General features: G+C 34.7%; 2 protein-coding genes across 8 annotated transcripts in view; one reads left to right on the forward strand and one right to left on the reverse strand.

Annotated features, from left to right (window-relative positions):
- LOC149801214 (activating signal cointegrator 1 complex subunit 3-like) overlaps nt 1-25589 on the forward strand; it is a 441282-nt gene that overhangs the window by 325165 nt on the left and 90528 nt on the right. The gene's annotated exons all lie outside the window — the stretch shown is intronic.
- LOC149801218 (scavenger receptor cysteine-rich domain-containing protein DMBT1-like) overlaps nt 9208-25589 on the reverse strand; it is a 53131-nt gene continuing 36749 nt past the window's right edge. For all 3 annotated transcript variants that reach the window (XM_089955277.1, XM_089955276.1, XM_089955278.1), the window contains exons 2-7: nt 20291-20371; nt 17130-17414; nt 13875-14222; nt 13331-13498; nt 12061-12136; nt 9208-10975 (exon numbers count right to left, since the gene is read on the reverse strand). In XM_089955277.1, the coding sequence (XP_089811403.1) occupies nt 10858-10975; nt 12061-12136; nt 13331-13498; nt 13875-14222; nt 17130-17414; nt 20291-20357 (1062 nt within the window). In that variant the 5' untranslated portion in view covers nt 20358-20371 and the 3' untranslated portion in view covers nt 9208-10857. The remainder of the gene's footprint in view (nt 10976-12060; nt 12137-13330; nt 13499-13874; nt 14223-17129; nt 17415-20290; nt 20372-25589) is intronic.

Below are 25589 nucleotides of genomic sequence, written 5' to 3' on the forward strand. Positions count from 1 at the left end.
TTGTGGCAGTTCATAGTGATGTCTAGCACTGGGGCATCATGCCACAGACATGTAGCATGATGTCTGACCCAGTCACATTATCCTGACACTAACCTCTTAATGCTGAGCGCCAAGCGAGGCAGCTTTTAGTACCATTTTTGTAAGTCTTTGGTATGACTCAGTTGGGGATCGAACCCATGACCTCCAGCATCTGAGGCATACACTCTAACCACTAGACCACTGGAGCAGTCACTGATACATATATACAGTTTATCTTCTTTCGGGTCGTTGTGTTGAAATATTTTATCCTTCTTTTAGTAACAATAAAACCATGCAAAAACCTTGCATTTGAGAGGTTACCATGAAATTTAACCAGTCTTATTCTTTAAAAGCTCACTGACTTTGTTGGAAAACTCCTTGAAAGTTATACTGACATAGGGTTTTCAAAACATGTCCTTTGTTGTCTAATTGCTCCTAAATGAAAATCATGCTAATCTGACCTTGAAAATATTTTAATTTTTCCTCATATTTGGATGATCATGTTGATATGGGCTTTTCACAAAAAATACTTCTATGGATATCTTATTATTGCTGAATGAAAATAGTGCCAATGTGAAATCCAGTACAGCTACAAGGGTAGTCATCTTGAAAATCTTGTCACTGCTGTTCCCTAAATGGAAAATCATATTGATATTGGGTTGTCAGCAGAAGATTTCTTTACCATGTCTAATTGAAGACTTCATGTTGTACCTAGTTGGTCCTAAATTAAAATGATACCATCCAGAATGGATATCTTCAGTATCTTGTTATTGCTTCTTCACATGAATTAATGGCTCCATTAAAATGTTGTTTCACCAAAAGATTTCTGATCATGTCTAGTTGGCCCTTAATGAAATTCAAGCCTCTTACATCCATTATGGACACCACAATGGCCAGTATGAAAATCTTTATTGCCCAAGAATACCTGAGACAGTTTGAAAATCTTGTTATTACCCAAGAATACCTGAGACAGTTTGAAAATCTTGTTATTACCCAAGAATATCTGAGACAGTTTGAAAATCTTGTTATTACCCAAGAATATCTGAGACAGTTTGAAAATCTTGTTATTGCCCAAGAATATCTGAGACAGTTTGAAAATCTTGTTATTACCCAAGAATATCTGAGACAGTTTGAAAATCTTGTTATTACCCAAGAATATCTGAGACAGTTTCATCACTCTGCAGTTAAAATGAAAACAAAACCTGTCTTATCTTGGATTTCTGGAAATTCCTCTACATCAGTAGAGCATGAGTCCCATTGAGGGGCTCTTGTTTCTTCTTGCTGTCTTTCTTTCCTTTCATTTTTGAACTGCCTCTCTGTAATACAGTGTGTTGTTGAGGTTAGTTGCTAAGCATAGTGGCAGACAACGAAACTTTACAAGTATTCATATGGCGCTTGTACTTAAATCTACCTTGTGCTAAAAATAGATCATAACATCATTGTGCCCGGCTGCCACCATATTGTTTTCGGACAAAGCACCACGAGACGCTTAGTAACACATAGCAATTCACAACATATATGCAAAAATAAAGTTGTTTTTATGTGCACTTCCCTCACTATATGTAATATTTTCATATATTCAACTATAATATATGAGTGTGTACAGTAATAATTTTGTACATTTTATTTCCTTGTCATCCATTTGCATTGTTTTCCAATCTTCATTTTATAAAACTCTCCTAGGTTCATATTAAAGGAATATATATATGTGTGTGTGTGTGTGTATGTGTGTGTGTGTGTCCCAAATGAATGTGTTGAAACCAATAATATTTATTATTTTGTCTACTTTGTTTCCTTTTCAGTTAGTGTTTGTGTGTAAAATGTGTATCATTTTAAGGGTGGCTGTCATCATTAGGGACAGCAGTTTTTGTGTTGCCGTTTCCATCAATACATGCATAAAATTGTACCTCCCGACAATTTCTTTTGTAAATATCTTTTAATTAAGGAAATTTATTATCCACATAGTATAAATATAATCAACCAGTACTGTTCTTTCCAACCCCATAACTCTAAAGAATATAATGCATTCTTGTATGTTCTAAAGTGTCATTCAAAATTAAGATTTGTTTGTAAAACAGACATTGAAATAAGCACAAATTTTATCTCCTCTTTTCTTAACTTTGTTACCGATTAACACATTAGAAGCAGAAAAGGTTAATAAAATCACTAATGCATAATACCAACAAAACAAACGAACAGACAAATAAAACCCCAAACAAACATTGATGCATTGTTTTTAAATATATGGAATATATATGCAACATTTCTAGATTATACAAGCATATCACATCAAGTAAGCAGAGTGTAATTTTATGCACTAAACAAAATATAAGAAATAGTCATTTTCCTACATATACCCCTCTCTATTTAAAACTTATTTACATATAAGAATACTCCATCAACATTATTTAATGGGGGCGGGGCTGGCAGTTCCCTTGGAATTTTCATCTAAAAGTAATCAGGGTATATCTATAGGTGATGAAATGCAAGCAATTTGGGTATTATACTGTTCTAGAAAGATTCATCAAAATTATTTGAGGGTTATATTGTCTGCAGGCTTAACCTTGACAGTAACAAAATATTGGAATGCACATCCATATTCAGATTAACAAAATTTAATGCCTGGTACATGGTTTTCATTAAGAACAATAATAAGAACAATAACACAGATAAGGACACTGAATGCCAGTATGCCTTGACCAAATGGCTATTTTTAGAAACTGATATCACTGCATGTGACGCTTCACAGATGTAAAAAGTACAAGTACCATTAAAGTTTGATTTCATTAGGATAAGTGCACATCAAAGGCATATAGCTTTCACTTATTTAAAATAAGCACACTGCTCTTTATTATTATATATACTTGTGTACAAGTCCACTCTCTCATTGCACAACGCATTGGTAGTTCAGGGTCTGTATTGCTTTTATTACTGATTTGTACTTCCAAACTGCATAGACCTAGATGTGGTGATACATTATGGCATGGCAGATCTGGGTCTGTAGTTTGCAGTTAATCTGACCTATGTGAGTAAATACTGTATCCAGGTTTTACAGTATTCTAAAAAAGGCATGAAAATAATGATTAAAATAACACCAGCTGTGGTGACCAGGAAGTTGATATCTATTTCAAGTCCAATTGACAGTACCTGATTCAAAATTGAAAACCCTGACAACACAAGAATTTTATTTTATGAAATTTGTTTAAAGTCTGCATTTGCTTCAACTGAAGTTTTCATATTGTCTTAGTAATTTAAACCCAAACTATATATTATTTGATACTCCAATGAGAATATATTTTTGGTTGCAAAAACTGGAAATGTGTTCTTGGAAAACTACATCACTTAAATCTTGGATTCACTAAAGCAAGGTTTCATACATATCCAAGACCTGAGAATAAAAGAAATAAAGTGTGGGGGGGGGGGGGGGTACTGTAGCTTTAACAATTTGAGTCATATGGACATAGTACACAATTAATTTTACTATATGTTCTCTACATTTATTTCTCAGTACTGACCTTTCCACTGTGTGACAATCAATGCAAATCATATGTTAGTCTAAAATACCTTCAAAGATGACTTCACGGTGAAGTTCTTGTCAAAGGTTGACCTGCTCTTTTTTTAGATGATTGACTGTCAACATAACAGCATGTAAACAGAACACATATTTCACTTCTGGATCATCACCAAGGCCTTATTACTCACTGTGCGCTGTCGCCAAAATACATACAGACAACAACACCCTGAGCTCATATTATCAAGAATAAACAGTTACCTTTAAATCCCTACCAAAAATGCATAAATAAAACTCTTCTATCACCACCAAAATGAGAGAGGAAAAAATGTTCTAAAAATAGACTAGAACTACATTCGTGGGTACTGAACTGGAAGTATTAATTGTGATGTAATTCCATATTGCTATGATGACTGCAGTGTGTCAGTTTACAGTGATGTCTAGCACTGGGGCATCATGCTGTAGACATGTGGCATCATGTCCCACCCAGTCACATTATCTTGACATCAGGCCAACCAGTCCTAACACTAACTCCTAGCTGCCTAGCAAGGCAGCCATTAATAACATTTTTGTGAGTCTTTTGTATGACCTGACCAGGGTTCTAACCGAGGTGGATCATGCAGATTGGTACTGAAACTTGTGTAAGACTAATCACAAATTTTAATTACATTTGAATAGTTATAAAGTCATTATAATACATATAACACATAAAAGGAGGATATTTTGTACTAGGTTATCTTTTAAAGAAGTTATTATCCACTGAAACAAATTGATAGATAAGCAATCATTATGTAACTTGGTGCAGGTTATGTCCACAATGGCAGAATTAAAAAAATCCTAATGAAAGTGTTGATTTTAATGGTTTTCTGGTTTAAGAAAAGGTGACATCCTTCAGATATTTTATGATTTAGATCATTCCAGGTATGTAATATGGTTTACACAATTGGTAATTAGTTATATTAGTGTCAGTTACCTAATCAGTTGATGCATGGTTCTAACAGTTTGACTAACTTTAATGATAAGCAAGACATTCTTCCATTTTTCAAAAAACACTTTGTAATCAGTTGTCAGTGAAGAACCATAGTTGTGTGTGAAACTAATTGAATACAAGTCCAGTTCTTCTAAAAATTATGCTTGAAAATGATGACGTATAAAAAAATTACTTTGATAAAAGTTATGGTGTCAGAAAACAAACCAAGAATACACTAATTATGATTTCAAACAGACAGCATAGGTCTGTGTGCTGGCAGTTACTCTTGTGATAGATTTGGTTTGATGCTGTTCTTACCTGTGTGCTGGCAGTTACTCTTGTGATAGATTTGGTTTGATGCTGTTCTTACCTGTGAACATGTTAATAATTGGGTAGACTTGGTATAAATAATGCTAATTAACATATTTATAAATAGATAAATCCACCCCATCCTCACCTACCCCATTTTTCATTTTTTGTAAATTACCGTATTTATTAGGGATATCTTTGATAATAAGCCCACCCCCTACCATATATACTCACTAACAAGTCCACTTACAAGAAACATATACCCTTGTCTGCAATCAGATAATGCACCAACATATCATGGTCTATGTTGTTTGTTCTACTGATTACTCCTATCAAACTGCCAAGACCCAGATCTGCTGGCACATGATGGTGGATCTGGGTATGTGCAGTTTGACTTGATTTATAATCAAGTATAGATGTTACTTTCTTGGCAGCCTGCATGGGTTCGAGTCTCGGATTCAGCCAACGTGGGTTTGTGAGAAAGCTTGCCAGCAGCTTCTCGTGGGTCAGTGGTTCTTTCCGGGGTTTTCCCAGGTTCTTCCTCTACCATTAATACTGGCCGCCATGTATAGCCTATCGTGTGCTGAAAAATGGCATTAAATCCTGCAACAACAACAACTTTCTTGGCAAATTTATTTGGTGGCTTCCCATGCTTCATCTTGGAAGAAATACCATAATTCAGGACTACATATAAAAAAAATTGAATCTCACAGAATGTATATTGTTACCCAAGTAAAATATAAAAGCTATAGGAACAATCTCCCTTGAGAATTATGCCTAATGTATAGTTTGACATATGATCTCTATAATCCCCACCCAGCTGAGAAAAGCATGGCAACCGATGGGCCATCAAACAATATGCTGCAAGATCAAGGCTTTCATTCCATGTAACCATCACTACCACCACCCCTAACAAGAAATGCATGGAACTAGATGCCATTTTTCAGTACACTGGCAGATCAGAAGTCTGTCTTTTCTGGTGTTCATGATGATTACAGGCAAACAGAATAGACATTGTATTGTGGCAGATATTAGAGATTCTTTGCACTTTTGTGGTTGTATCTTGCTTTTGCAAATAAACTGTTTTACTAAGGACAAACCACAATAGATGAGCTCTGCAGATTTATGATATGAATTGAACCTGAACCCTTCTGGTCACATCTCCAATGCTGTACCACTGAACTGCCCTGGCTTTCTTGCCTGGAAGATTTGCCTAAATGTTACCAGAAAAATTTGACTTTGAAAGTTTCATTTCCAATTCATTTTTTCACCATGTTGTCCATTAAAAAGTTATCCATTGTATGTATTCACTGATTGGATCTTCAGGTAGCTGCATGGTCTAATCTCTGACATCTCACCTCTGTCCATTTGGGTTCAAGTCTTGGGCTCAGCCAATGTAGGTATGTGAGAAAGTTTGCCAGTATATTCCCATGGGTCAGTGGCTCTTCCCAGGGTTTCTGGGTTCTTCCTCCACCAGATATACTGGGCACAATATATACCTTATCATTTGCTGAAAAGTGGCATTAAATCCATAACAACAATTATCGTCAGTGATTAGGCCGCTTTCATTCCAAGCAGATCTTTCAAATTGTCTTCATTTTTTCCCACTTTATATTAATAAAATAATTATTGCAGGAGAAATGATTTAGATTCACTTTTCGCAGGGTTTAATTAATCCATAACTATTTTAATGGAATTATGGAGAGTTACACTTTGTTTATGGCCTAATGTGGTTAAAGAAAAGTAGTTCAAGGAAGAGTATTTTTATCAGTGAGACTGGGCATCCTGTTGGTGTGGTAGTGTTATCAACGTCAGTTCATGTATATAGAATTCAGTCCACCCAATGATGATCACATTTTGCAAAGTTTGTTTCTGTGTAACTAGTATTGAACTGCACAAGGACTTCATGGATTTTGATATAGGGCTTAATGTCAGGAATCTAAGTCAAGCTTTTGCTATAAGATTTGACCTAGTTATGTTGTTTTATTTAGACATTTGCATTTGTACCCTGAACCACATTTTCATATTATACGATATTTACTTGTTAGTTGGTTCAAACTGCAAAATGCATAGACCCAGATCTTAGAGTGCATACTTTAGCAGTAGAGCTGGGTCTGTTCAATTTATTAGTAGTAACCAGTAGAACAAACAACATAGATCCAGATCTACCTGTTCATTATGTGATGGCAAATCAGGGTCTGTGTTGTTTGCAGTTGGACCAGGCTTATAAGTGGGTATAGATAGTACCATTATTGGCAGGGGCATGTGTCCTGAGGACACATTTAAAGGTTAGTATTACATTGTACCACTATTGGCAGGGGCATGTGTTCCAAGGACACATTTAAAGGTTACTAGTACATTGTACCACTATTGGCAGGGGTGTGTGTCCCAAGGACACATTTAAAGATTAGTATTACATTGTACCACTATTGGCAGGGGCATGTGTCCAGAGGACACATTTAAAGGTTACTAGTACATTGTACCACTATTGGCAGGGGCATGTGTTCCGAGGACACATTTAAAGGTTACTAGTACATTGTACCACTATTGGCAGGGGTATGTGTCCCAAGGACACATTTAAAGGTTAGTATTACATTGTACCACTATTGGCAGGGGCATGTGTCCAGAGGACACATTTAAAGGTTAGTATTACATTGTACCACTATTGGCAGGGGCATGTGTCCAGAGGATGCATTTAAAGGTTAGTATTACATTGTACCACTATTGGCAGGGGCATGTGTCCAGAGGACACATTTAAAGGTTAGTATTATATTGTACCACTATTGGCAGGGGCACATGTCCCAAGGACATATTTAAAGGTTAGTATTACATTGTACCACTATTGGCAGGGGCATGTGTCCAGAGGACACATTTAAAGGTTAGTATTACATTGTACCACTATTGGCAGGGGCATGTGTACAGAGGACACATTTAAAGGTTAGTATTACATTGTACCACTATTGGCAGGGGCATGTGTCCCGAGGACACATTTAAAGGTTAGTATTACATTGTACCACTATTGGCAGGGGCATGTGTCCAGAGGACACATTTAAAGGTTAGTATTACATTGTACCACTATTGGCAGGGGCATGTGTCCAGAGGACACATTTAAAGGTTAGTATTACATTGTACCACTATTGGCAGGGGCATGTGTCCAGAGGACACATTTAAAGGTTAGTATTACATTGTACGACTATTGGCAGGGGCATGTGTCCCGAGGACACATTTAAAGGTTAGTATTACATTGTACCACTATTGGCAGGGGCATGTGTCCAGAGGACACATTTAAAGGTTAGTATTACATTGTATTGGCATATTGTTGATTAGAGTCTATAAATGTCATTACATTATTTGTTGCAGAATATTGTTGCCGTTGTTGTAGAATATTGCATTGCCTTTGTTGTAGAATAGTGTTGCCTTTGTTTTAGAAGTGTTTCCTTTGTTGTAGAATATTGTATTGCCTTTGTTGCAGAATAGTGTTGCCTTTGTTACAGAATAGTGTTGCCTTTGTTGTAGAATAGTGTTGCCTTTGTTACAGAATATTGTATTGCATATGATTATCATCAGTTACAAAACAAAATGTAATCTGGTACCACAATCCATCTAAAAACTTTCTGGATATAATATACAAGTTCTCCATTTATTTCAATAATTGTTCCTTCTGTTGTGGGTGACATCTGTCAGTTAACCACCACATAACAGATTCCACCTGACTGCTGAACAATTTAACTGCCAATTAGGTGCAGATTATGTTACCAGATGGTCAGACCAGATCTTGCACAACTGAGCTGGGCACCTGGATAGAATTCATTACAAAATAAACAATTTCAACTCCTGAAAATTTTTCGTCCATTTATTGAGCCTCGTTTTAATCATTGAATCAGTGGAGCCCCCCCCCCCCCCCCCCCCGAAAGAAGCACTGGTTATAAAGAAAGCTTCATGGCACCAAGAAGGTGAAGCATTGTAGGGAGGGGGTCATGTGGTTGGATTTGGATTTTTTTTTAACGTAGCTTTAACCATTTTTTAGTTATATTGCTACAATGTCTGCAGTGTGAAAGTTTATAGTGATGTCTAGCACTGGGACATCATGCTGCAGACATGTAGCATGATGTCCCACCCAGTCACATTATCCTGACACCAGGCTGACCAGTCCTAATACTAACCTCTTAATGCTGAGCGCCAAGCAAGGCAGCTGTTGGTACCATTTTTGTAAGTCTTTGGTATGACTTGGTTGGGGATCGAACCCAAAACCTCCCGCATCCAAGGTAGGCGCTCTAACCACTAGGCCACCGGCGCAGACTTTTCATGTGGTCATTTGTGTCTTAGAATGCTGAGTACAAGATATTGTGTTTTTCTAATTGTTATTGATTCTCTTTTTAAGAAAAAATGTAATGAAAAATTTGTTATTGGCTTTTAATTATGTTAATTTTTCAGCAATTAAACACACATCAACATTTAACAAAAGGTACAAGATATCCACACATATGGTATGAATGTTTGAATTTACAAATGATAGACATGTCAATTATGGTTTGATATTTACGTGATAGGATGAAAATGTGATGATGTCATTAAACTATTTACATTTCAATTAAAAATAAAATTTAATTGGATAGCCACTATTAATACTATAAATCAAAGGAGACAAAACATTCTATTGCACAAGTCCAATAATTTAAACAATCATTTGTTGCTGTGACAACAACAGACCTGCCAACCTGTACAATTTGACCAGAATTCTTACAGGAATTCCCTTTACAATATGAACTTTCAGATAAATACCCAAAAATAGAGATCTGGGTTTTTGTGCTCAACTTGGTAGGGGGAATGCACTACCTCGGAAATGTTTTTTCATGCAAAATCACCGATGATCAAGCTTTTACTTTACTGTTACGGCATTATCCAAAAATGTTGCCAAGGAAATTAAATCATGTTCAAGGCAAATTGGACCATCAGCCTCTTAAAAAATTAAGACAAATGGCACAGAAGTATAGATAGGAAAATTCAGATTTTTGGCTATTCTTAGCAAAAAGCATGGGGTTTGGAACTGCAGTTTCTTAACTGTACTAGAGATGATTAAGGTCCGTGTACTTAACAAATTTGCTAGTTGAATTCAGTTTTGCTTTCTCTGCATCACACCTCAGGACTTATGAAATGCATGTTTTCCAAGTCAACATAGCAGTGCACTGAACTGAAAATAGATCTAACTTAAGGGAATATAAAGAGTGCAATCTGGAAAGGTCTTGTAAGGTTTGGCAGGTCCGTCACAATATACAGTTAATGATGAATGGGAAAGGTACTTAATGTTAATGAGGATAAGGATAGAAAGATGAAAATAGCGAATGCAACAATAAAAAGATGAAAACTAATTTCAAATGTACAAAAATAATCCCATGTCTCGTTCTGAGACATGTGCTACTCCATACACCAAATATCATATACGCTACTACGTCTTGGTGGCAGAGATTGCAGTTATCATTTATCGCACTGACATCATGTTATCACAGATAGAGTAATGCATATTCTATGTCACATCATATTGTCGTTATTCTCTACTAAGCACTGCACAGTTAATGAAAAAGCCGTTCAATAAGAAAATTGTTTTCTTGAGATGACCTCATTTTCCTGAAAGACTTGTCATAAAAATGGTATGCTTTGTCCTTATTAAGGCATTATTTGCAAAATATAATTGCGCTTCAATCATGCATAGTACAAGTAGGTTTCAGCAAAGAAATATTTGTATTGCAGTGGTACACACCTCACAATTCAGTTCACCCCAGACTTGTTCGTTTAGTTCCAGCAACTTATGTTTTAGGCCAGAATTCAGTTAATTGAAGACAAGGAATGTCTTTAAGGGAACCTAATGCTTTTAGAATTTTCAGTCACCGAAGTTCACCTATTGCTACCAGGAGGTTTCCATTTGAATGCCTTAGATTCAAGTCTTCTACTGACTGGCACAAATCAAATCCTGGAATACAGCTGTCATTTTATGTGTAATACCAAATAACAGTCTACACAGAGAGATCCTTTATCCTATAATTGGTACTCTTCAGCAGTTACAGTAGATTTCCACACCCTGGAAGTCATTGCTGCTTCTGAAAGCAGGATTCCTTGCATCAATGTACTCTGTATTTTTGCTTCTGGAATATGAACGTCTTTCTTTCCACCTGCAGGTAAAGAGAGAAATCAGTTTAGCTATAACAGATCTAATCTAATGTGTTACTAAAGAGAGAAATCAGTTTAGTTATAACAACAGACCTAATGTAGCATGTTTCTTAAAGACAGAAATCAGTAGTTATAACAACAGACCTAATGTAGCATGTTTCTTAAAGAAAGATATCAGTTTAGCTATAGCAGACCTAATCTAACGTGTTACTAAAGAGAGATATCAGTTTAGTTATAACAACAGACCTAATGTAGCATGTTTCTTAAAGAAAGATATCAGTTTAGCTATAGCAGACCTAATCTAACGTGTTACTAAAGAGAGAAATCAGTTTAGTTATAACAACAGACCTAATGTAGCATGTTTCTTAAAGAGAGAAAACAGTTTAACTATAACAACAGACCTAATGTAGCATGTTTCTTAAAGAGAGAAATCAGTTTAGCTATAACAGACCTAATCTAACGTGTTACTAAAGAGAGAAATCAGTTTAGTTATAACAACAGACCTAATGTAGCATGTTTCTTAAAGAGAGAAATCAAATATATCATTGAGACCTTTCGGTCTTGTCAAATATTGCATTCATTGCCAGGTACTTCTCCACTCTAAAATATTTGTCAAAAAGGTTTTGGGGGGCAGGTCCACTGTGATATTGCTAGGCATTACCCTTAGAGCTTGCTCCTAATAATGCCATTTGAATTGGGGGGGGGGGGGTCCCAAGGGAGATAATTAGATGCTTCTGATAGGGTTTATTGTTTATTTTGATAACCAAACAAAATGAACTCTTACACAATTCATGTTAATTATGTTAAGTTCTCTTTTAATCATGTGTTTTACATAACTTTAAATAAATCAAATATTTTATCAAAGAACATTCTTATAATAATTTTAAAAATTTTTAGTTCTGATATTATTGTACTCATTTCATACACATTGTAAAACTTAGTTATTTTGTCAAAACTAAGTTAAAGCTAATCTTCCAGAACAGATAATATTCTTAAGAAACAAATGAGTTATTGATTTAATTGGAATTGGAGCAATACAGATACATGCTGTAATTGCTAATGATGATGATGATGATAGAATTAATACCATTTAAGTCCCAGCAGTGTCAGAAGAACAATCAAAATAAAGGCCAATGTTCCAATCACTCCACCCACAATAGCAGCTGAAATAATAATAATAAAAATAATAAAATTCTTAAAAATCACATTCATCAGAAAACAAAGGTTCATAACAGATACTTTCCATTAATGACTCATTTTATAACACCAGCTCCAGTAATTATTTTTCGAGTGTACAAAAGAATCTTTAAAACAATATTATTACATTTTATAAGTCTTCCATGTGTTCATATGTGCTTGTCTGTATTGAGATTATCCAGTTAAGAAAATGTCAAGTTTAAGACAATCATCTGTACCTCAGGAAAAATATCTGCAGGTGCAAATTGAGCAAAAGCATGTTTCGATTTGGATTATTGGGGTTTTGCAATAATTTGACGAGTCAACAATATTAAATAATAATAATAATAATAATAATAATAATAATTATTATTATTATTATTAAATTATGTATAAAGTACATTATGTAATGCTATGCTAAATTATTACATACATGGAAACCACTGCAAAAACAGAGAAACATTTGTATTATTTACTTGCCCTTTTCATCCAGGGCTGGATATCTTTGTTCTTATTTAAATCAGTCTCTAAGTTAATACCAAAATAGGATCACCCTCTTTTGATCAGCATAGATGGAGAACCCTGCACAAACACACATATGGACAATCATGACCAATGACAATAATATATCACAAGAATGTGTACATATACTTGCTTACTAGTTGATTTTATCCACAAATGGCATAGACCCTGATCTACCTTTAGATAAAGGTGCTGGCAGATCAGGGCCTATGCAGTTGTTTTCAACTGATTACTCCTAGCAAAAAAACATACCCTGATCAGATGGTGCATTATACGACAACAGATATTGGTCTGTACAGTTTGCAGCAACATATAGTTTGATAAATACTACTGTCAGAAAACTTGTGATTATTGTATACCAGGTATACTCCCCCTAAGTCAAGCCAAACTGCAAACAACAAAGATCCTGATCTGCCATGGCATGATGCATCTGCAGATCCAGGTCTTTGTTGTCAGTTCTGCTGATTACTCCTTTCAGACTGCACAGATCCAGATCTGCAAGTGCATAATGTGTAGGTTGATGGGGAGGGGTGTAGTTTACACCTGGACTCTACTTATAAGCGAGTACATATGGTAATAAATATTTAAAAACATTTCTTTTTCTTTCACTTTAAACATGTGATAGCACTGAATCAAGTTGACTGTTTGACTATACTCACCAAAAGGCAATTTTTCATCCTCTTTCTTTTGGCTTTGTTGTGCATTCATTGTAATGGGTATTGTACCATCTTTAGGTTTAGATGGTGGTGTTGTGACTGATTCCTCCTTCCCTGTGGTATGCTTTGCTGTTGTTGTTGATGTTGTTGTTGGAGGCATGGGTGGATAGGCTATGAAATAAAAAAATAAAAAAACTTATTACAATTCAACTTTCTTCATTTGGCATTTTAATTAGCTATATTATATAAAGTATTCCTTATGTCCAAATTGACGTGTAAACTTTTTTAAAGCGCTTTTTAACTAGTAGTTCCCAATTCTTTAATTACAGTGACCTTGCTCGTTTTGTTATAATATAGGTGTTATTTATTTTTCTTCTTGATTCAGCTTATTTGAAGCTAACTGAAGGATATTAAATTTCATGTAAGGAAACAACATTTAGCAAAATAAATTGAAACAAAAGTTTTTTTAATCTTTTTTTGAAATTGTGTTCACTAGAAGTACAAATTGATCTTTCCTGGTATTAGTATACAAGTCATGAATAATTACCATCAAAATAAAGCCAAAATCCTTTCTTGTTTCCAGTCCTATCGGATTTAAATTGAATTGTAATTTCATTACTCTGCAGAATGGCCACCCCTTCATTTGCTCGTCGTGCACACAATGTGACACTACGCAATCCATCTAAGGCATACAACCAGTCCATGCAGCTATAGGTCCCATTGCTCTCTAAGTCCATGTCAATTATCGTCAGATTTATTTTCTGGTGTGGATCTACAGTAATTTTCGTACTGCAGTCAGCATTGTCACGATAGTTGCTTGGATAGCGAGGCGTGGATATATAACCAGACTGGGCATTCAGCGTTGGTGTTGCACAGATGTCTGCAGTTTGGAAAACTGAACAAAAAGAAATAAAAGATGTCTTATTTATCCCTGTTGATGAATAGTTAGTAATTCCTGTCCAAGTTACCTTGGCTACAGAATTTCTAGGTTTGGTCTGCCCATATGTTGAAATCAAATAGTGCTGATTCTTTTTTCTAAACAACTGTAGAAAAATATTTCACAACTAAGAATATTTGTTAGTCAATTGTAATAAGTAAAACAGGAAATTCCTACTGCTATCACAATCAGAATTTCCTCTGCCGTTTTAAAAGTGTGCTTAAAAAAAACAAATCTGCTGTAAGTAGTGGCCATTTTGAACTGCCCACAAGGATGTGGTTTTTATCATATCATGTTTGATGATGTTTCACTGCTGATAGCAGTAAAAGCAATTACAGGTTTGATGCCTTAAAACTTTTTCTTTTTTACATTTTCATTGAAAAATTGCAAAAATAACATGAAAATTAAAACATGCAGGTATTTCAGTGATTGTTGAAATATAGTGTAATTTTCAACACCTGTCATTTTTAAGAGAAACTTACCAATCTTGGAAGTATCACTGATAATCTCAGAGTCTCTTTTAAAAAGTCAGAATTATTTTACTTGTACAGGAGAGACATGGATGTTCTTATTAACAGCTGACAGTTTATACTTAAATGTGCCATCTGTGGGTTATAGAATTTAGGTTACAATGTCTTTTCTTTTGCAGCCAAGCAGCCTGCCAACTCATCATGAAATTGTTGCAGTCTTAAAGACATTAATTATTAGGCAAAATAACAAAAATATGTGGGTCTGGTTACCCAACCAGAACTATTTGTTCTTGCTGATCCCAAATTTCATTTTGAAAAAAATATTCGGAAGAAGAAACAAAATTAACAAAGGGATGTAGTGGATTCTGTATGTGAAGGACACTGGTCTTCTAGTTTATGCTTTATTTAAATTAGACCAAACAAAAAAAGAAAACCTTTGAACCTACTTACCCAGTTTTTTTCCAATGAACTAGAACCAAACATTCTTTTTTTACAGTAAATGCATGATATTAGGAAGAAAATAAATGCTTTGAGTCTCAAGCTTTCATCGAATATCTAAAAGCAATAATCTGCCAACAAATTAATTACTCTAGGGTTTTTGCTACTAGGTTAAACAAAATCACTTTTGCCATATATAAAGTAAAATGACAAATGACAGTGGTAGTCCTTCTTACGGTACATCACCATACTGTACTTTAAAATATGATTTAAGTTTTCCTTCCATATAATAAAATATCACTCTTTGGCTTTTGTTGCCACTGGTACCACCATTAGTACTTGAAGTTTTTCATTCCCTCCTTGAAGTCTTTTATAGCTAGTGTGATACTAAGATGAAAAATGCTACATATTTTTGTGAAATTTTACCTGTTACAGCTGCAGTTATCAGTGTAACTAATCACAAAGGCTGAATTGTATTCCATTTGCATTGCATTATCTTTAAAGATAAAATGTTTTTTGAAAAGTGTTAACCTTTAAAATAAACATTTTCTTAAACAAAAATAATGTTAAACTTCATAACCACAGCTGCCAATAATTCATTGCATTTTGTAACATGATTACCCCCTAATGTCAGCCCCTATTTCCTATTTGCAAGCAATTCCATCTGTCTCATTCCCAGTGTGTTTGTACATCAATAGCATTACAGAAAGACGCTTGTTCTACCTGGGCAACAGGCGGGAAGACAACAGCTGTGAAACCCTCACCTGTATTGTTAGTGATAATAAACTGTTTACCATATGACTTGGGAAGGTGATGCAAACTTTAAAAGTGTGTCTGTTTTGAAAGGTATCAAGGAGTTTGTTCATGTTACTTGTTTTTTGGTTAATCTTAACACAGTTTCTGTTATCTTGTGAATGAATTCTAAAACTTTTTGGAAACTCTTTAAGTTCTACCTTTAAATATTTGCTTCTACTGAAAGGAGATAGTTTGGCCAATGTGCAGTGAATACATATTTGAACAATTTTCTATAACAATTTATTACAACAAAAAGACATTTTTTATTGTTCTTTAGAGTCTGAGTTCTGAATTTTAATGAAAAGAATAAATTTAGTGGAAATTTATGTATAGTTGTTATTTATAATTTATAAATCTGGTACAGTAAAACAATGTGTAAGATAGGCTGCCTGCCCAGATTACAAACATATATGAACATACATGGTACAACCACATAACATTACAATTGTAGGATTACCACACTCCAATTTTTTTAGATTTTGCTAAATAAAGAGTACAATTATGTAAGATATTAATATTCTTACTAATTCTCTGCATTAAGTTATAAACTTCGTCATTTGCATTACAGTGAATGTATGAAGGTAAATTATCAGACATGGGTCATTTGACAGGATAGTGAAACTGAAAGTTAATAGACGTCTCTTAAATTATCAGACATGGGTAATTTGACAGGAAAGTGAAAGTGATCCACTGAATCTTCACAAAGTGGACATGTACAGCTTCAGTCATTTGCTTTGGAAAATTTCCAAACTTCTGACCCGTAATTCAAAATTGGTGCTATTTTGGTATTGTATTTCAAAAATAATAATAATAATAATAAAATAATAATAAAAATGAAACCATTTATTGCACTTAAACATAAAGTGTGCTGTATATTTTGTATATATAAAAAATGTGGCCCACTCATTTTTCAGTTCTAGAGCCCTGAAATTTAATTTTCAGCAGCCCAGTTTGCTAATATGCTGTAAGAGGTTTCATTACTGTCTGGTTTACCAATTTAATGTCATATCTGTAGTCATCTACTTCAAGACACACAGATAGATTGGATTGGTGGTGTGGAATTGTTTTTTTGTTTCTTTTTCTTCTCATGTAGATATTGATGCACTTTATTAATTCTAATAAATTTAAATTTTTAATGTAGTCTTGATTCAGATTGCCTCACCTGGAACGCATGTGTATTCCACCTGGAAGTAAGTGCTGTCCTTGTCACATGACTGCAGGTGTTGCCCATAACTGCCACTGGGCAAATTGATACTGCAGGAGCTCTGCCCCACACATGGATAATAACTCTGGTATTCTAGCTGGGTACAGTCCCCAGGACGAAAGAAGCAGAGTCCTTGGGAGCTGTAACCGTAAAATGCTCCCTTAATCCTCAACATATAACCTGAACCACAGTCAAGCTTTAGGGACTTTTGAGTACTGTTGAAACAGGCACTGCTGTATTCCCCTGTTGAAGAAAAGCCATGTTGTAAGAAAAGTATATATATATATATATATATATATATATATATATATATATATATATATATATATATATACACACACAGATACATGCAGACATACATATGCACACACATACTCATAAGTCCAACTGCAAGTAACACAGACCCGGATCTACCATCACATAATGCCTTGGGAAATCAGGGTCTCAGTTGTTTGTTCTACTGATTACTCCGAACTAACTGCATAGATCCAGATCTGCTGAGTCGTTATGCAACTGCAGATCTGGATCTGTGCAGTTTGCAAGTGGACTAGATTTTTAAGCACATACATACATACATACTGTTTTTAGATCTGCCCTGGAAGTTGAATGTACTTAACTGACAAGCAGGACACAACTTAAGTCATTCAATATTGATGTATTTCTTCATTATCATATATCTTTGGAGCTCTTCTTCTTTGTTTCCCCCCCCCCCAGTTTTATCCAATTTATCTTATAGCAAGTAGCTTCCTTATCTCTTCTCTCCCCTCCCCACTTTCTTAATATGTTACCATCTAAAATTCCCTCTTCGTTGTTATAATTGGATTTGTGTGTTTCTTAACACTGTACCTGAATTAGTAAGAAAAATGAGCAGCGTTACACCTGCAACCTATAAAAGTGCAGCTTGACTTTATGTTTCTCGACCTCTACAGTGTTTTCAGGTACAGTACGTGGCTTAAATCACCACACTTAACTCCTTTCTATGGACTATCAGCTGAGTACAGAAAATGAACAGCTGAGTGCAAAAACTGAACAGTTAAATGTGTACCGAGGTTTGTCTTAACAATCTTGTAAAATATGTGTAATTGGTTTTGGTGTTCTCTTAATACTTAATATAGATGATGATTGTGTTGATGATCAACAGCAGCACCAGCGCTACCCCCCCCCCCCGCGCCATTATTATTATTATCGTCGTTAGTATGAGTTAAAACTGATGCTAGCAAGCTAGTTACAGTTGTGATATGCAAGTAAATTGCTAGCTAAAAATAAAACAGAATGAACTGCGAGTTTCTGTCCAGTGATGTTCTGTTCAGAATACAAAATATTCTAGTGTACGTTAAAAATAGCCCGATTTTTTTTTTGCAAGTTCATCATATTAGGAACATAAAAGTTCCGAAGTATTAAAAAAAAGAAAGTTAATTCCAACCCCAGAGACTGTTGTTTAACTTGAAACGTCGGTGTAAATGTTTTAGCAAAGTTTGATCTCAGACCTGATTATACATGGTGTTTTGGTTGAGACGTATTGTTGAGATTAACATATGACCCATGACAGATGGTGTTTACACAGACAGTATGAACATCGTTTTTATTGTTCAGTTATGCTACAAATATTGATACCGTGTCAGCATCACTGGTAGAAACAAAGTAAAGAGATTGTTAAGGTGTTGTGTACATTGCGGCATCAAAGAGAAAAATATGTTGTTTTGGTTTCAAGTTGTACTCAGAAGCTGCTACTTTAATAGGCACGGGAGTAAAGTGTCTTGCCCAAAGACACACCGTGTGTAGTATCCCCTATTTAAAAGTTAGAAAGGGATCATCCATGATTTTTTGTTAAATGACGTTGGAGTTCAAGTTAAAACTGGTAAAAAGTAAAGGAGCATTTAAAAAAAAAAAGGTGTGTCTTTAGTTATGCGTGATACCTTTATCCAGAAATAGTTTTTTTTTTTTTTTAATAATACATGCTTCGGGGCATGATTGATATCATGTAAATCGATGCAAGGTCTTGTTCGTTAGTAGAAAAGGCTCAGAATTGTACAAATTACGTTATCGAGTTTAAAAGTTGGAAGATCAACGAGGCTGGCAGCGTAAAGAATTTCACCGCCTCTTAAAATTGTCATAGTGCACTTGTAATCTTGACGTGAGAGTGTAACGAACGCGATAAAACAAGAGATGAGAAAATTTCCAATATACCACAGTTTGGGATAATTGTGTCCACACCATGCAAATGTACGGACATTGACATTACATTATTTTATGTCAAAATATTGTGAAAACCGCGGCCATGGACTAACACAGAAGGGGGTACTGGACATACCGCTATGCTCTCAGGGTGATATTTGGATTAAAGTCCATTATCGGCAGTGACTGTCTTGTACATCTATGTTCCCAGTTATCACATGTGCCCTTTTATATGCAAATTGTGTTGCCGGTGGTACATTTAACCCCGAAATCAAAATAGTAGAAACTTGTACCGTGCAATAGAGCTGTAGATACCAGGGTTTTTAAATTCCTATATCAGAGATTTATTTAGCTGCAACATTGGACTAATGAAAGAAACCTACAGCTTCCTCAGCTCATATTAAAAACTAATATCTTAAATTTGAATCAAATTTATACCAAAAGGAAAAAACAGTTTCTCCTTCCTGTTAATTTAATTTATGAACGATACAAACCGCGATATCTTCATTTAAAAAGATGTATCGTTTCATGACACGTTACATTTGATCCGGATTTAAGCCTGAAGGTGACAAAAAACGGACAAATGATATCCAGTTTTTAAAAAACTAAATTTTTGTGCACTTTAGTTTAAAAATGTGTGAAGTCTAGAAATACAAGTTATGATAATATATTTCCCATACTAAAGCAGAAACTTTCTTTACAAAGTCATTATATTAAATTTTTTTATTGAAAAAAAAGATGTGAAGAATTTAAAACGCACTTTTTGGGCCAGCAAATATAACCGCTATTTTTTTTTTTTTAATCAGCTCTAAATACTGCTGGTTTAACACTGTCAGGTCAGTTTCATTTTTGAATGCTGATTGACAGTTGTGATTATACCACGGAGAAAATTAGAAACATGTATCGACTAGATTATATAGATAGTGTAAAAGTAATAAGCTTACCTGAGACGATATGAGGAAAGGTAATCAGAAAGACAAGACAGGCTATCCACGTGTTAAAGTTATCCATAGTGTACGTCCGTCCTGTAATAACAAAACGACAATGCAAGCAATCACGATTCCAGTCACCTTCAATAATGAATAATACCGACTTTCACACTGTCTGTTACAGAATCATTGTACAGAATTCAGACTGTTTTCTGAATCAGAATCACTGAGCACTTCCTCACCTGTGCCTAATGATAAATCCGAAAATTTGTGGTGGTGCCAACTCCACACCTTTTACTTATAGACACCTCTCCCCTAATCTCTCTGCTTACAACTCGTACAGTCAGATGTCAATATTGAACTGATCAGCTTGTACTATTATTAGAAATAGGCATTCGCTTTGAGTCTCACTAACATACTGATTGCTCTAGCTGTTCGTCCAGCGGAACGTAATTTTATAAAGACAGATGATAATTCTGTGAAGCAGCTCAAGTGCAGTTATTAATTCATCACTTCAAAAGACCGCAGGGTGCCATTAAAGCAGCGTTAACTCCTTTAAACAGAATTGAATGGCACAAGGTTCTTGTACTGGGTGCAACGGTGCCTTGTGTTTAATAAGGACCACTGATGATTATATTTGTCTTCAGGCAATTTTGCCACCTGTTGAGGCAGGCACACTTCTCTCACTACCATATATGGTAATTAATTTAGAAGTGTAGTCAATTTCACGCCGCAGGCTCCACCCAGAGTGACAGATATAATTATTCCGCCAAAATTGTCTGACTGTCGCATCCTTTGATGTGCAACCAACGTGGTCTCTTTTTAACAATAAATTTGAGATTGCTTTAGTCTAGGTGCCCGCCTGGGGGGATGAAAAAATTGGAAACACCTGGACAGGTGCCTCATAAAAAGGTCCAAACAGTCAGCCCAACAATAAAATTATTTTGACCTTGACAAAGGGGACAAAAGTCCCGCGCGTGCTGCAGCTGATCATAGATCTGATAAGGGTTCAGTTGAGTAAACAGTTTCATTGTGAAATGGGTCTTTTATCGTCGGCACGCGCCAGAAGTTAATGACAGCCAATGGTCGACGAGAATTATTCAACGAGTGGTCGCGTGCCGCTTGGCAGATAGCATAAGTTATGAGCATCGTTTATGGCGCTTTAATATTGCCTTAGTTTGTAACTGTTGAATGACCACTTTATGTCCAGCAAAAAATTAATACTGAGATTGAAAAGTGTTCTTTGAAATCATTGTTGGTTTTGCTTTTGTTGTATAAATGCACAGTTTGAAGGGTACAACCAAATGCTTTGTAAAAACTTTTGTTGAATATGAATCAAATGTTTGAACTATGACTCTTTTAAATGCACACACTCGCAGAAAAGCATAGTTATATATAGACAGCATTGTCTCTTAATTTTCCGTATGCATATTATCTTCACGTAGCTTCAATCCATATAAAACAAAAATTATAATCATTTTTTTGTCCTCTGATGTTTTTCGAGAACTTTTTAGCTATTTGAGATAATGACTTTTCTAATCTACAGTTCATTGGTTACCTCAAAATTATTATAAAAACAGTACAAAAAAATAACAAACAATGGAATAATGTGCAGAAAGTATTCTGTTTGCTTCCTACATTGATTTAAAGGTGACAAAGTGGATTTTATTTTCCCGTTTTTGCTTGATCTTTAATCTCAGTACATCAGCATTTTGGTCAGAAAATTAATTCCTCATAATAAAATGGACTGTTGATAAGAGCCCCGGTTGTCCCCACTTTTCCTGCCTTTTCTTAGTCACTCAGTTGTATTCCCTTTTAATGCACATTTCTCAGTCACTCAGTTATCCCTACTTTTACAGCCCTCCCTGTCACCCAGTTGTCCCCACTTTTAATGCCTCTCTCTCTCTCTCTCTCGTTTGTCCCCACTTTTTATGCCTCATTGGTTGTCCCCACTGTTGCTGCCTCTTTTTATGTCAATTACATCAATTGCTGTCAAAATCTTTTGCCATTAGAAAGATCAAAAATTAATGTAGTGGTATTTGTACCAACAGACAAAACAATACCTAAAATTCTTATTTTACAATGAGACATTTTTCAATCAGTTAAGCATGAAAAGAAAATGATAGCCTGTACTGAAAAAAAAATTGTTTTGCACTGTTCACAATTTTCTTGAAAATAGAAACATGAACTAAGTCCCAACTACAGATTCTTCATCGTGAAATGATAATAATATTCTATGTTGAAAGATTATCATTAGCACTGCTGAATGTTTGCATTGAAAGTAAAACATTAAGCCACACATGCTGTATATATTCTCTTGCAAGTTGGGTCAAATCTGCAAACAACATAGACCCTGATTTGACATCGCATAATGCACTGAGGATTAAGGTCTGTGTTGTTATTTCTGTTGATTACTCCTAACCAGTTGCCTAGACATACACCAAGATCTCCCTACACATTAGGTGACGGAAGATCTGTGTCTACGCATTTTGCAGTTGGACCCAACTTACAGGTATCAAGGTATGTGTATTGTCAGATTCCAAAAGTGTCACATGATTTAAAAGCAAGTACAGTGTATACACACTTATATGTCGAGTAAACTGCAAAGAACAATATGGCATAATTAGCCTATGTTATTTGTTCTACTGATCACGCCTAACAAACTGCACAGACCCAGATCTGCCAGTGCATTATGTAATGGCAGATCTGGGCATGCGCATTTTGCAGTCTGAGTTGCCTTGTAAGAGAATAAATACGGTAGGACGCTTAGTGTATGTGCAATAACGATTACCATATTTTCTTGTATGAAAAACAATGGAGTTTTTTTCGTTGATCACACCTTTATTGAGATAGCAATCACTTTGTCATTATGTATCACATCAGTGTTAAAATAGTTGTTTTTTCCCTTTTTATGTATGTCTTTTCTAGCTAAACATAATGGACATGACAAAAACATGGTTGCATGTTCTAAACATGTGAAAATTAATTTTCATGCAAACAAATTGTGGCAAGTTCGACTCTTTAATTTGTGGTATAAAATATTGTCACTCTCTTGCAACCAGGTGTCTCTTCTCCCATTACAGTGCCTTTTTTCTCCATTTAGATCAATTCCAATATATCATTTATGGTGTCTCAACAACGGCAGGTACTGTACTAAATTAGTATATAAAGCAAATAGTTTACAACATTGAAAGGAATTTTTAAAAAACAGTCCATTGGGTTCAGGACCAGTATTGATCTAGCAAATAATATTCATTTTAAAAAAATATCAGTGGCCATGTAGTTGTTCTTTAAAGTTGTTCAGGCTAAGAGATCAATAATTTTAGCTGAAGTTATGTATGACAGATAGGTGGGTTTAAGTTTACAACTGACTTGTATGGATTCGTGCACTCACACATGATTGATTTGTGTTTTTTTTTTCTTCAGAAAAACTGGCATGTATTGGCTTGTCAATAACAGGAAATTTACATATTTTTGCCCATTACAAGATGTACTTCAAACATTATCAGTTGCATAATCTTGACTTTATTCCCAGAACTTCAAAGATAGTTTATCCAAAATAAACAGAGACTATATTCTATTCATTTTTATGGGGAAAATGTTTATTTTTTAAATGAAAAACAAAATTAGTATTTTGTCATAAAATCTTCATAATATTATTTCAAGAAAGGAGCATTCCTATTTAATAATCTGTTGGTTAATACTTAATCATCTGTCAGTTGATACTGAATCATCTATGAGTTAATACTGAATCATCTATGAGTTAATACTGAATCATCTATGAGTTAATACTTAATCATCTATCAGTTGATACTGAATCATCTATGAGTTAATACTTAATCATCTATCAGTTGATACTGAATCATCTATGAGTTAATACTGAATCATCTATGAGTTAATACTTAATCATCTATGAGTTAATACTTAATCATCTATCAGTTAATACTTAATCATCTATCAGTTATTACTGAATCATCTATCAGTTAATACTTAATCATCTATGAGTTCATACTTAATCATCCATCAGTTGATACTTAATCATCTATCAGTTAATCATCTATCAGTTAATACTTAATCATCTATCAGTTATTACTGAATCATCTATCAGTTAATACTTAATCATCTATGAGTTAATACTTAATCATCTATCAGTTGATACTGAATCATCTATCAGTTAATACTGAATCAGCTATCAGTTAATACTTAATCATCTATCAGTTAATACTGAATCATCTATGAGTTAATACTTAATCATCTATCAGTTAATACTTAATCATCTATCAGTTAATACTGAATCATCTATGAGTTAATACTTAATCATCTATGAGTTAATACTGAATCATCTTTCATTTCAATCTGTACAAGTTATGTCACGTACTGTATTCTTTTTTTAATGCTTTCCCTAAATAATTGATATGATGTTATATATGTACAGTGTATTTCAATCCAGAATGTCTTGTATGTAAATAAATGTATGCTTCACAAATGTAATTACAAAGTTAGCATGAAGATAATACATTTTACACTAATGCAATAAAAACAAGCAATGTTAAAAATAACTTACAGGATTGATAAATCTATCCTTGGTGTATTTTTCTTACAGCTTGCAAACAACTACCTTACAACCTTTTTCTTGTATCCACCAGATCCAATTGCTGCCTGAAGTTTTAGGCGTGTGCCATCAATTAGAGGGGCCTAGTCATGTGTTTCGGTTTATTAGCTCAGAGAGGGTCTAAATATTCCCAGGTGGGTCTAAACATCGCCCACCAGGGCACTGCAAGCTGTCATAGGGTGACCTATTGTTATAAACATTGCCCACCAGGGTACTGCAAGCTGTCATAGGGTGACCTATTGTTCTAAACATTGCTACTGATACTACAGAAGCTTGTAAAAAAAAATGTCCCGAACAGTATATATTGAAAAAGGTCAAAAATTGACACAGTTCTGAAGTATGTACTAATTTTTATACACACTACAAAAGAGAGGCATAAATCATACAAAAGGAACTATCATTATTTGAAATTAATCAGGTTGATTGCAGCTGCTTTACCAATTTGTTTTTCATGTCACAGTTAATATATATGTGAGTGTGTGTGTGTGAAAGATAGATACTAGATTGTTGATAGACAGACAGATAAATAGGCAGAAATGTATTTAGTGGCAAACCTTTTATCACAGTGTAGATATTTTTTAGAACAATATATCTAACTCCCCACCCCCACCCCCCAACTATACTGCTTGTACAGTTATTTAGGAAGTCATTGAAAAGTTTATACATTCAGTGTAGAAACTGTTGTCTAACAATGTCATAACT

This window comes from Sinohyriopsis cumingii, chromosome 4, assembly GCF_028554795.1.
Source record: "Sinohyriopsis cumingii isolate HCF-2022 chromosome 4, ASM2855479v2, whole genome shotgun sequence".
Classification (NCBI taxonomy): Eukaryota; Metazoa; Mollusca; class Bivalvia; order Unionida; family Unionidae; genus Sinohyriopsis; species Sinohyriopsis cumingii.